The 13,763-nt window shown below is 41.5% G+C and overlaps 1 protein-coding gene across 6 annotated transcripts in view; it reads left to right on the forward strand.

The window, feature by feature from the left end:
* SHROOM3 (shroom family member 3) overlaps positions 1-13,763 on the forward strand; it is a 185,301-nt gene that overhangs the window by 155,844 nt on the left and 15,694 nt on the right. For 5 of the 6 annotated variants that reach the window (XM_041757604.1, XM_041757605.1, XM_041757601.1 and 2 more), the window contains 4 exons: positions 4,837-4,910; positions 7,570-8,463; positions 9,613-10,104; positions 12,038-12,188. In XM_041757604.1, the coding sequence (XP_041613538.1) occupies positions 4,837-4,910; positions 7,570-8,463; positions 9,613-10,104; positions 12,038-12,188 (1,611 nt within the window). The remainder of the gene's footprint in view (positions 1-4,836; positions 4,911-7,569; positions 8,464-9,612; positions 10,105-12,037; positions 12,189-13,763) is intronic. The other variant, XM_041757602.1, reaches the window with a different exon arrangement.

Raw genomic sequence — 13,763 nt, forward strand, 5'->3', positions numbered from 1 at the left:
CTTCTTCCTCTCCCTCTGTCCCTCCCCCTGCTTGAGCAATCTTTCTCTTTCTCAAATGCTTTGCTAGTCATATTAGCTAGTCAAATAATATGCTTTGGAGGGAAGAGTGGTTAACTGAGAGGATCTAAGGGCTTCTCTTGAAGGAGATAGAATTTGAACCAGGCTGTGAAGGATGGGCAGGATGTTGACAAAGGATTAGGGGTTGTGTGTGGGAGGCATTAGTTTGTAGAAACAGCTTCAAAGAAAGAAAGATTCAGACATTACTCCCTGTTAGGTTTTTTCGCTGCACTGCTTCTGAAACCAAATACTGTACCTATCTAGATAGTTTCTGTTCCAAGATACCTGGAAATATTTTCTCCTCAGCATAAATGCACAAAAAATTGTATAGAGGCAGTCTTCCATAAGCTTTCATTGATGTTTTTCCTCCCCTCAGAATGAAGACAGAGCTAATTTCTACTCCTTATCCTACCACTAAAACACCTAAAATCCCTGTATGTGACATACAATTTCAGCTAGTTTGATGGACTTCAGTAACATAACAATCCAAATATTTTCTCATTTTTTTCTTCCTGTGTTCTAAAGAAAACAGAAATTTTAGTGAAAACTAAATCATCTGATTTCTTAACTGTATTTCATTATTCTCCCTTGGGGAACTGGTTAGATGGCTATGAATGCTCTTGCTTTTTCTTTTCCTCAAATATTTCTCAAGTCTGGTAAACTGGGAAATAAAGCTAAAACATAGGTGGTATAGAGAAATTATGAAATTCCTCCAAATCCCAGCTAAATATGTTATTTAAAAACTTTTTTAGGGGTGCCTGGGTGGCTCGGTCTGTTAAGTGCCTGCCTTTGGTTCAGGTCATAATCCCAGGGTCCTAGAATTGGGCCCCATGTCTGGCTCTCTGCTCAGTGAGGAGTCTCCTTCTTCCTCTCCCTCTGTCCCTCACCCTGCTTGAGCTCACTCTCTCTCTTTCTCAAATAAGTAAAATCTTTTTAAAAATTTTCATTTTATCTGTGCTACTTTGCTCCTACAAATTCTGAAGACAAATTATCAGCCCCCAAATTGTAATTGTGTCTTGAGCTTCCTTCTCCCACCCAGCAACCAGACCTTGCCTACCCTTAAACCTGGTCCATGACAAGGTCTGCTCCTTGCATCTTCTTTATTCAGCCACCTTCTACCCTATTTATAGAACTAGCTAAAAATAAATAAATAAATAAACAAACAAACAAACAAACCTAGGCTCCACACAATTACTGTGGTTATTTCTGAATATTATGTTGTTTTTTTATATGCATGACTTCCAGAGACTTTACCATTATTATTAAGCTTTAATGAAGGTACTGAATAAGAATTTGTCTCATTACAGCTTTAGAGAACTCTGAGAAATTAAGTAGCTGTGTAGAAAGTGTCTGCCTAATAAGTTAAACCCAAAATATTTCTGGTGCCGGCTCATCCCATGGCATCCTGAACAAATGCTACTTGCTCCTGCCAGCCAGATGCTAATAGAGTAGGAATATATATGCTTTTGATAAAGATTCAGTTCTTTTTCAGAAGTCCATTAGTGAGGACAATTTCTGCCTCCAAAAAAGGTCAGCATGGAAATCAATTCCTCTGTTTATAAAAATTGGCCATTCTTGCACCTAAAGAATTGCAGATGGCTGCCACCACACCTAGCCTGAGACCTTCTCAGATACTCAGCAGGCCAGGGCCTGTCAGCCAGCGCTGGTCCTCTCATTGCTTCTCCTTTAATTCTTCTTCATTTGAAAAGTGTAATTGCAGATCAAATGGATATTAGTGATGGAGCTGAAGGACACATCAAATTCTTGCCTATTTCCTACTCTTTATGCAACTTTGGAAAACTTAAGCTTTTTAAAATGGGTGGGCCCTGCAAAGCTGCCAGAAAACATCCAGATATTTCTGCTTTGGAGATGGAAATTTACACCTATTCATTGCACTGATTTAGAATTCAACAAATGCTATAAAAAGAAACCTATGGAAAAATAAGATTCCTGGCTGGGAGTTGTTTTTCCAGATGCTGAGGCTTCTCTGGTTCTCACTGTATTTTCAGAGACCTTGGTTCCTGATACATAAGATGTTCACCATATGATGGTGTGGCGAACATCATTTAATTGCTGAGGAAATTGCTTAGTGCATCCCAGTGTTGGATGTAGGCTTGATTCTGTAGAATGCAGCTTGTAAATTGTTTTAGCACCCCTTAGGAAGCACCCACTCAAGCTTGTGCATAACGAAACACCTTGCCATGGAATGTGAAGTTACAAATAGCTAATAATAATAAATGTTTACTATATAGCAGTCATTGTTCTACATGTTTTATAAGCATAAAAGTAATCTTTACCTATATGCAAGGAAGTAGACACTATTGTCATCTCTGTATTATGGATGAGGGATCTGAGGCACGGAAAGGATGAGAAATTTGCCCAAGGTAGTGGGAGCGAGGTTTTGACCCCATGCCATCTGACTTCAGATTCTGCAAGGCACTATACCAGACTCCCTCCTTAAATAAAAAAGACTGGGGGAGGGAGGAGGCAAGAGTTAAATATCTATCTGAAAACTTTAAGCCGATGAACTGATTCCATTTGAATATTTACTGATTACTGCTATTCACATTTAAATAAAATTTTGATTTCTCAAATGAATTTCTAATTCATTTTAGCAGACACTTGAAACTGCTATTCCAAAATAGATGAATACTGTCGTGTTTATATTTTATTGTCTATAGAGATAGTTGAATATCTAACTTAGAACCCAAAGCAAGAATGAGGATCAGGACTGAAGAGACTTTAGGTTGATAGTTTTAAGTTTGGTATGCCTAATAAAGACTAAGAACAGGGGTATTTTTAAGTCAGTCATCAGAAGTCAGGTAACCAACAAACACAAATAGACATTTACCCAAGTGTCTACTGGAATAGCTCTATACCATAAGTACTTTATTTTCTATATTACATATAGATTGTATGTATGTGTGTATATATATAATATACTCTAAGTATATTTTCTATATATTTCTATATGCAAAAATATATTTATTTTCTAATAAGAATTATAAAGTCTTCTTTGGCAATGAACATATGCCCAAATCAGAGCAAGTAAATACAATAGAAATTGATCTCCTTGGGACTGTACTAGGTTGGTCTTCTGTCCAAATGATGTTGTCATTGACAGATTTAGGGAGTTCTCTCAAGTGAGTCTAACTTCCTTTATCTTGTGCACACCCACCTAAATATCAATTTAAGCTTGAGATTCTGGGGGGCCAACTGATGTGACTACGGGAGTTAAACTCATTCACATACTGAAATTCAAAGAAAATAAGAAAATGGGAAAATATACTTGTTAGTGGGCAAGGAGCTCAAAGGGATCTAGAGGCTCCACTTAATTGCACATTCTTATCAAGAAGGGGGTGGAATGGGGAAAGATTTTAGAAGGACTATAAGGTTTCATGGAGAGCAGGAATTCTCATTTCTTAGAGTGATATTTGAGCAAATCAGAGACACTTGGAACTCTTTTTTCTCAAAGCATTGAAGTCTGATTGCATCCAGCTCAGCCTCTGAGGCTCACTTGTTAAGATTCCAAGGAAAGATCTTAGGCTTTGAAGACATCATGGTTTGAATGCTAGCTCCTCCACTTTAACTGTGGGTAAAATAACCTCTCTGAGCTGCAGTTACCTTCCTTCTCCTTATTGTTATGGATTAAATCACAGAGGGACTGTTAGGTGCCTGATACAATTCCAGGCACATAATTTGAAGATTTTAAGGTATTTTGCAGAGTGTCTGGCACTCAGTAAATGCAATTAAATGATAGCTGCAAAAAAAAAAAAAGGATAGCTGCAATTAACAATATTCACATGTTTATTTTTCCTTCAGGCCTATTACGACCTTTGGCTCTTCTTTTTATTGTCTGTTAGTACTTCTACCACTGACTGGGCCAAAAAACAGGTGGGAAGCAATTAGCTCTTTGGACAGAGTAAATGGTGAAAGTTGCTAAAACTAAGTGTAGGGAGCATATATGGATTTAATTTCTGTTTTCTGCCTGTCTCTCATTATAAATAATTGAAAATTAATTATATTATCAATAGCAACATCATTGTCTTCATCAGGACCTGTTCCAAATTTTATACTATCAAAAACTCACCAAAAAAAAAAAAAAAACAAGAAAGAAAGAAAAGAAAAAACAAAACCACATCTCTCACCCTGTCAGGAAACCAATTATTAAAAACAAAAACAGGTAATGACTACCCCTGAAAAGTTACCAGAGTTATTGATATTACATGTGGGCGAGATGTTTTTTTTTCCTGAAGAGAATAAACTTCAACTTGATTACAAGCCAAATTCATATCTTTTCTCTAAGAACATTTGAGATCTTTGCTAAATTCAATAAACTATCCTTTTCTTGTCATCTCCCATATTCCCGTATTGCTGTTTCAAAAGTTTGGTCTTTTAAAATAATTTCCATCATTATACTTCAAGTACAGCAGTTATTTTGAACCCTGGCAATAATTTTTATCAGATTTCTGCTTAGAAAATGCCCTGGTGCAGAGAGGCACCTGGCAAGACAGAAGGAGGTGCAAATCCTAGCCCTGCCACTCGTGACCTTGGGAAGGTTCACTGCTTTGGGCCTGTTTCCTCATTGATCCACTGGGGTTAACAGTACTTCCTGGGGCTTTGGGGATGAAGTGGGATCATATATGACTGTGCATGTTGGTGCCTGACAGTAAGTAGCAAGCCTCCAATAAATGTTCCTTCTCCTTTCTATCTCTACTCCCTTGGTAAATTTAAATACCTGTTTTTGGTAATAACGTTGTGCCTTTCTTCTGTTTCAAGGATATGGTTTTGGGAGAAAACAATAGCTTTGATCTTGTGAAGGATGCATGTTATTTGGCTGGCCCTGCGTCTGGGTATGTACATATATTTATGATGCCCTCTGCCTTATGAATACTCCCCGAGTTAAATGTTTTTCTTCCACTCTACAAGAAAGGAAAATGTAACATTAAGATGTTTCATCATATTGTGTGCTGCCTTTTCAATTTGTCTAGGCCACAGGAAACTTTAACATTTTTTATTTATAACTTTCTCTAAGAATACTTATGCAGAACAGGTTGATTGTGTACTGTTGAGGCAATAGTTGACTTCAAATAAGTTGAATCTCAGAACAGTTAGTAGAGATGCTCTTCTCTAGCATATCCAATGGCTCACACATGCGGCCTTGCTTGTGTGGCTCTCTTCCAATTCTGTGCACAAAGGATCAGTTCTGGTGATTAAAGCCCCAGGAGGGAAAAAAAATAAAGCCCCAGGGGAAGAATGAGCATTTCATAAACAGCTTCATAGAGCAAGACAAACTTACTGGAAGCATAGGAAGTAAAAAATAAAGCTCCAAATCATAGTTTTTAAGCACTTAGGGATAGAAAATAAGAAAGTTAGTTTAAAATTGCCATCAAAATAATTTCTTCTAAGTAGAAAAATATAAGGGATAGAGTTTAAATTTCTGAAATCTTCACACGCAGCTCAGATAGAAATTTCCAAAGAATTTCTCCGCACATGCTTGTATATAGTTTTAATGCAGCATCACAGGGCATTACCAGTGGTAATGCATTTAAATCCTCCTTACTATCTTCCATGCTTTTTGAAACCAGTTCTTTTTCCATCTATTTCATTTCAATCATTGTTTCTTTTTCTGTACAATATTCACTTTCTCAATATCTTAGCCTAATACTGTCACTTAAAAGCAGCCTATGTGAAGGTGGCTTAGTTGGTTAAGTGTCCGACTCTTGATTTTGGCTCAGGTCATGATCTTGGGGTCATGAGATCAGTCCCACATCGGGGTCTGCCCTGGGTGTGGAGCCTGCTTAAGATTCTCTCTCTCTCCCCTCCCACTCCCACTCTCTCTCTTAAAAAAACAAAAACAAAAATCTCTTTTACCCTATCCTTTGTTCTTGAAAAAAATACAACCACCATGGAGAAGCATTCTTAACCAGACTAAGGATTTAACTTAAATATTACCTTCAAAAACACACAATTTAAATATGGTTCCTATAAACTAAGAAGATTAAACAAAAACCTGACAATATATCAAAGTTTATTTGGGTGTTATTTTAAATAAAGGATGAATTTTTTTTTGATGTCTCTCCTTTAAAAAAAAGCCTCAAGTTACAAATATAATAAAATGAAGTTACCCAAGTTAGCCATTAAAACAGATTCCAGTTATTCCATGTCCTCTTAGAGGAGTTTAAAAATAGTTCATATCCTCCAGTCTAAACAGCAATTGGGCAGAGACACTTCTTGTCCAACAGATATTTACTGTAGGGGTACTTTCTGTCAGGTACTGAGGATACCAAACTGAATCGGACATGGGAGGAAAGCAGCTGGTGAATCTCCTGCCTTTGGGTTTTCAGTACACCCATTTGGGAACCCACCAAGAAATACAGAATAGCCAATCTTAGATATTGAGAGGTTCCTGGTAAAGAAAATGCCTCTAAATGAAAAGGATATTTCAGGGGAAGGGCGAGGTTACATCTGAGAGAGATGGGCCCCTTAACCATCTGCATTTATAATACAGAAAAAATAGCATCATGAGAAGAGCTAACTTGGTTCTTTGCTGTCTTTCCCTTCCATATGCTGCATTCTCCTTGCCTGGCACTTAGACAGTTTTGTGGCAGGCCTGTGCTGGGGCCCTGCCTGGGGACTGAGCCACAGCTCCCTCAGGACTCAGATATGTAAAATGAAAAGTTCCATCTGCTCTACAGATTCACTTGCATACCAGTTAGGGAGCTCCAAGTGTGGAATTTTCAAATTAGGGTTAGTTTGCTGGAGATTGGCTTTATCTTCACGTTAACTCATGTGTGGCAGCAGGCAGTGCTGGAGATTTGTTTTGTTTGTTTTCCTTTAGAATGTAATAATGTAAGTATTAGAAATCATTGGGTTTTTTCCTCAGTGCTTAGATGGAGGACAGGTGTTTAAATCACCATGTACCCTATTTGCTCATTATTATTGATCTCTCACTCTAGAGATAATTGCTGATTAGCTCCTTGAGTGAGGCTCTCCCCCTCCTTCTTACTTTCCATTTTAAAAAATGAAAACACTCGAGACTAAGGGAAAATTGTAAATAAAACCTTCAAATTCAGCAACCTGCACAGATGCTTTCCAAACAGACCTCTCCCATGGGGATCACACTGGGAGAGAAGGAGGCAGCACTCTTTTTCCCAAAGTAGTCCTGAAAGGGGCTGAAGAAATGTATGTTTCCTTTTATATCCTGAAGCCTGCTCTGCAAAACTGCCTTAGGTGGGATATGTGTGCAGGAAGGTTGGGAATAGCGAGAGAGAGCAAACAAAAGGAAATGCCTTGTGACCTAGGTCTACCATTTGACATTTTCCCGTAGGAGTTATGCCTGTCTGGCATTTTTAAAAAACTTAGTTCTTTGTAGGAGCAGCCTGAGGGACAGTGTGCAGCTTCCCTGGGGTCCTTTCCCCAAATGCTTTTCCCATCTGTGTAATGAATTGTTGAGTTCAGTATTTGCCTTTTCTTCTGAGCTGTAACCCTGGTGTTTGTATTCTGCCCCAGGTCACTCAGTTGTTCAGAAAGAGGCCACGAAGACATGCCGTTGCTCAAACAGCATCCTAGCCCTCACTGGCGTGGCTCAGGCTGCAAAGCAGTTGGTGGTACCTCTGTTCCCAGTGAATGTCCTGGACCCCTAGATCCTCAGCAGCAAGTTAGCAAAACAATGCCTTGCCCCAGGCTCCTGGCCCCAGGAATGCAGGGGCATCTCACAGACACCAGGGCTGTACCCCTGACCCCACTCAGCTCAGCTCTGCCTTCCCCTGTTCCCTCTAGCTCACAGGCTGCAACTGATCAGCTGCTTGGAAGGGACAGCCAGACAGGGCAACAGCCTCTTCTGTCCCCAGCAGGGACCCACAGAAGCAATGGTCACAGCCTGGTCCAGCCTGCCAGTCCAAGAAGCCATGAGCCCAACAGCCCAGAGCATGGGATAGAAGAAGCAACAAGGATGCGAGTCTTGCTATCTCAGCGGCCTGCCCTGCCTTGGGTCAAGCGGGCCCACACAGTCAGAGAGGATAGCCTCCCTGAGGGCTCCTCATCACCTGAGTTTGCAAACCTGAAGCACTACAAAACACAGCAGGCTCATTCAAGCTCAAGCAGCACTCTTGAAGACACGCCTCTTGGGACCCCAAGCACTCCAGGGAGGATCTCCCTCCGGATATCTGAGTCAGTCCTACAAGCCTCCCTACCACCTCGAGAGGACTATGATGATGAAGTGTTTGTGAAGGACTTGTACCCCAATGCCACTTCTAGTCTCACATTGGAACTGCCCCCACCCCCACCCCCTCCACTGAGTCAGGACACCCCAGTGAATAGCTCTGACGACTTTCCTCCACCTCCTCCCCAAGCTATGTATGAGGCAGAGCTGGACAGTGAGGATTACAAGGAGCCCCATACCAGGTAAGTGGGCAGACTCTGTGAAGGGCAAGCCCCCTGCTGAGGAAAAAAAAAGGGAGCCCCTCTAGTAAGAGACTTTCACACTGCAGATTCCCCAGATCCTCCATTGGTTGCAGTAGAGAGAGCCCTGATGTGGAGATTTTCCATACAAGCTTAAGTCATGAAACTGGCAGAACAGTTTGTTTACCTTGGCTGGTTGTTACCCTAGTTCCCAGTACTAGCATTGGGAGCAATGGGACAAGAGTATTGAAAACGAACACCAAAGACCGAAAGGCGTAGTTTACTTCTGTGGACATGATAAGTTCAGGGGGTCCAAAAAAGTAATGTCCTTCTTCCCTGCTTGAGTTCTGAATCAGTTAAGAAGACAAAGGAGGAAGACATAAAAGAAAGATGATCACTTTTATTATTGATAGAGATGATACTGGAAAATATGGCTTCTCTCTGAGTGTAAATGAGCCTCCTGATTCTGAGCCTACCAAGTTTATCTGCCTAGCCACAGGCCATGCTAAGTACACACTGGTGTGTGTGTGTGTGTGTGTGTGTGTGTGTGTGTGTGTGTGAATGGAGGGAGGAAAGGGGGTGAAGATTAGCCTAGAGGCAGCCTCACTCAGAAAAAGAGGCTGGACTATGCACAGGCTCTGGTCAGCTTTCTTTCCAATGTCTGTTGCAAAGGATAAAGAACAGAGCTAAAGGTCAGTAATGTTTAGGAAAACCTATGGAAGCCAAAAGAATGGGGAAGAAGCACTTTCCAACACATACTCCCTGGGAAAAGAGATCTCTGAACCCCAGAAGAACACACTGTGCCTCTGGTAACTCCCTCTAAACATCACAAGGGTGATGTACTATCAGCACCCTGTTTGCCTGGACCTTTCAGAAAGCTCTGGACTCACTGCATCATTAACCAAAACTGAATTCCTACTAGATCCATCCCCCTTAAAAACACACAACTTCCCTGTGACCACCTGTGGGGCCAAGGAGAAAGTCCTTGAGAACTCTGCAGTTTGGGAGGTGGGATGACTTCAGAGCATGACCACCTGGTCTCCTCCTCCCCATTCCTCATGTGAGAAGCGACAGCCCCAGTGGGGAAAACTCTTCCCTTAGTCTTCCTACCCTTTTGCTGATTCCTCTTACTCTCTTTTTTAATATCCCTAGCAGCTCCAGCAAAGTTGCCAAGGTGACAGTTGCCAAGGAAAGGCCCATTCCTGGTATAGTCCATTTGGCTGGTAGTCAGATACCGGCTTCCAGATCCCAAACTTCTGTTAGAGATTCAGAGACCAATGGGACCAGCCCACCTTCCGCCATGGGTGCTCTGCCCCAACTTGCTGGGGCTCTTGGCCAGGAGCCAAGCCCAGGGCAGCCACCTCCTATCCATGACCCAGACTGTGGGACTCAGGGTTTAGAAAAGAATGTTAGTTCTGGCCCTCAGAAGACCTCAGAAGACATCAGAACAGAGGCCCTGGCCAAGGAAATTGTCCACCAAGACAAATCTCTGGCAGACATCTTGGATCCAGACTCCAAAATGAAGACAACTATGGACCTGATGGAAGGTTTGTTTCCCCGAAATGTTAACTTGCTGAAGGAAAATAGCATAAAGAGAAAGGCCATGCAGAGAACTATCAACTGTGCAGGATACGAAGGCAAGAGGTAAGTCCCTGCCCGGGTAACACCCTGATGGTGCATGTTTACTGTGGTGTGCTGCATCCCAGCCCCCAGCCACAGGGGTGAGCAGTCTGTTATTTTTCCTCCTTTTGATTTCTCCTGGGTTATTGCAATATATTCTCACATGTTTGATTTCCTTAAAGGACTACTATGGGAAAGGTTTAGAGCAGTTTTTGTTTTCTCTTTAATTTTCAATGAAAGCTATGTAGATTGATGGACTGGAACTCCACGGTTAGTGGCTTCTAGACTAAATAAAAACAGCATTTCCTCTAAATTTGGGCTTGCCCTTTAGAATTTTCCAACTGATTCTAACTAAATTACTAACAAGAATAGTATGTTTTGATTTGGGGGAGGGGGAGAAGGAGAAAGGAAAGAGTTATGGAATCTTTACAGGCTCTTTGATAGGTTGTTGGTGACTTTCCTAATATGAGGCCTAAACTGTCACCTGGTCCTCCTTCTTCAGATTTGGCAGAGACTGATTGAGGTGAAGTGACTTATCCAGGGTCATGTGCTAAGCAGACATTTAGTGAGTACCTAAAATGTGCAAGGCAATCTACCAGATTCCACAAAGGACCCAAAAATGAGTTTCTGAGTGCACCAGTCATCAGTTCACCATGGATGGTTGTAGTACATCAAGTTTAGGAGCTTCCATTCATTCTGTTCTCTGACCACTTGCTGTAGAAAGGCCAAAGTAACTTACAAATACATCCTTAGCAAAGCATTTCCTAGCATTATCCCTGAGAACTTACATTCTCTCTATCGATTTATTTATTTATTTATTTTTTTTTTTTTTTTTTTTTTTTTTTTTTTTCTCTCTATCGATTTAGAAGTGAAATAGTCATATAACTTTTGCAGCGGAGACCTTCTGGAACAATTTCAAAAGGGTGGCATGCACCATCTTCTGGTGGAAAGGAGCATTGTCCTGTTGTACATGAGACTCAGCAAATAGCCTTTGTGAGGGTTAATTAAATGCCTGAGAAGCCAGTTTGTAATGCAATGAATATATCGGTGGGGGTTACGTGGGGGAGCACATAAGAAAACCTTTCCCTATTTTTTCAAATAACTGAATTAAATTTGTTTAGAAGAATAGTCCTAGCAAGCAGGAAACTAGTAAAAATCACTTTTTTCTGTGGTTCCTTATTCCACAGTAAAGTGATGGATGGTCTAGGTGTTAAATAAAGTCACAAGATTGAAACAACTCTCCAAGAGAACCTAACCCCCCTTCCATAGTCATTTATTCAGCTAGTAGAATCTTCCCTATACTATGGAAGACAGCTTGGTTACAGTAAGACAGAGAACTCTAGGTAATAGGTTTCTCCATTCCAGGTTTGTTCTCCAGCCCCGAGACCCCTGTTGTGTAACCGAGGAGTAGACTTCACATCTTGTCCTCACTGACCAGCAAGTTCTAGATTTCTTAGGTTTATCTGGGGTATCATGCTTACATGAGAAGGAAAAAGAGTTGGTGCAACAATTCCGGTAGGCATCAGGAAGATTATAGTGACCTGGAAGAGTAGGAAACAACCCACAATCTGAGGTGTGTGTAGCACCTTCAAGATAACTTCACATTGATCAAGTCACAGCTCCCCCGTGGTCTTTCTGTGCAATAGGGGGTCACTACTGTTCTTATATTTATCACAAAAGGAAAACGTGTGGGAGGTGAAATGACTCACCCAGAGTCACCTGGCAGATTCATAGGCCTGACTCCCAGTCTCCTTCCCAGTACTGCCTTTGATGTTTTCCAGCCCAGGTTTGCCCAGCATCAAGAGCCCTATGCATAATAATCACTCACTAGTAAATATTTATTCATCCTAATTTCTGGGAAGGGACTGAATAGAATTTTTTACACATTTCCAAATGGATAGGCATGTGGTGAGATGAAGTTTCTGTGCTATGTACTTTTTTGTTCTTTATGGTACAGGAGTGAAGACAAGGAAGCCATGGGCATGTTGGTCAACTGCCCTGCCTACTACAATGTGTCTGCTCCCAAGGCTGAACTTCTGAACAAAATCAAAGATATGCCAGAAGAGCTGAATGAGGAAGAGGAGCAGGTGGATGTCAATGAAAAGAAGGTAAAGGAAGAATTGGGGCCTGTGTTCTGCTCTCCCCCAAAAGACAGCCAAGGTCCTAGCAGGGTTACCTGCCCCTTAGGGCAGAAGAGGAAGAAGGGCCTGTCACATCACCAGCCCTGCCCATACCATCAATGGACTCTTGACTTCATGGCACTTAGTGATTTCTCACAGCTTTCCTGTCATTTTCATTTTTACAGATGACAAAAGTAAAGGTGACTCAGTTGCGTAGCTGAGACTAAAACCCAAGTGCCCTGCCTCTTAATCCAACGTAGACCCCGACACTCTTCTCAGAGCTAACCAGCCAATGCCCACAATCTGTGTCATTTTCCTTTCATGTTTCATGGTCAGAAGGATCATGGAAACTACAAAATGTAGAAACTTTAAGGGAAAAGACTGATTGGCAAAAGATACTTGTGAGGAAAGGTAATTAATCTTTAGGTTCCCCCACTCTCTCTGCAATACTCCAGTGAAGAGTTTGGAAGCACATGTTGGAATTTAGCCGTTAGCATTTGATACTCCTACAGAAATTTCAAATGGAAAGCATTCAAAAAATGACCGTGATGCTGCCCCTCTTTTCCCACATACCCTGGAAATCTAAGCCAGGCTGTGCCTGCAGGGGAGAAAGTTCTTGCCATTCCACTTTCCTACAGCCCCAGTGGAGCCTCCTGCCACTGTGCTTTGAGCTCTTCATACAAGTCAGGCTTGCCTGCTGAAAAAGGACTCTTTGTTAAAGCTTGTCTCTTGCTGAGCTTGGAATGTAAGTGGCTCTCAGTGGTACCAATTCCAGGAGAAGCTCTCTTACGTGATTCTATTTCATTTAGTCTGTGTGTCTTGTTTTTGTGTGGATTGAGACCATAGGATCTAGACCCTGGGAGCAGGGCATCATGGGGCAGGAGGATTTAGGGATTTTAGAAGCACCTCCATCAGGGGGATTCCTCTGCTACCCACTGTTCTGGCTCCTCTGGCGCCAGGACTCCCAAGCACATGGCTGACTCACTGATGCGGCCACTGCAGTAACATGCTCTCCCAGCCCAGAGTTTCCTGTGTAAACCCCTGCTTCATGGCACACCTTCTGGCATACCCCTTACTTCAGTTCTGCCAAATGCCCCCATTAATGGGTCCTCTGTCAGGAAAAAATCCTCGCGCTTTCTATATTTATCCCAAAGAGGGAGCTATATAAACACCATTACAGGTACCAAGTTGTCATGACCCCTTTCGCTGAATATTTTACAGGTTTTTGTTTTGTTGTTGTTTGCATGTACAAATACCCTATTTTACAGTAGCAGTGGGACAGGTTACTTGGTGCTTAAAAAAAAAAACACTTTTCCATCACTTTATCATCAGCCTCTCACTCTGATGATTATGTGGCAAAAGTATGTTTAGATTAAGAATATAAAGGCACAGAGGATTAATACTCACAGGAAATAATAGTAGATGCTATGTACTGAGCACTTCTTGTTAAGCTGTGTTTTTCTTTTTTTTTAAGATTTTATTTATTTATTCATAATAGACACACAGAGAGAGAGAGAGAGAGAGAGAGAGAGAGAGAGAGGCAGAGACACAGGCAGAGGGAGA

The sequence above is a fragment of the Vulpes lagopus genome, chromosome 6 (assembly GCF_018345385.1).
Source record: "Vulpes lagopus strain Blue_001 chromosome 6, ASM1834538v1, whole genome shotgun sequence".
Lineage (NCBI taxonomy): Eukaryota > Metazoa > Chordata > Mammalia > Carnivora > Canidae > Vulpes > Vulpes lagopus.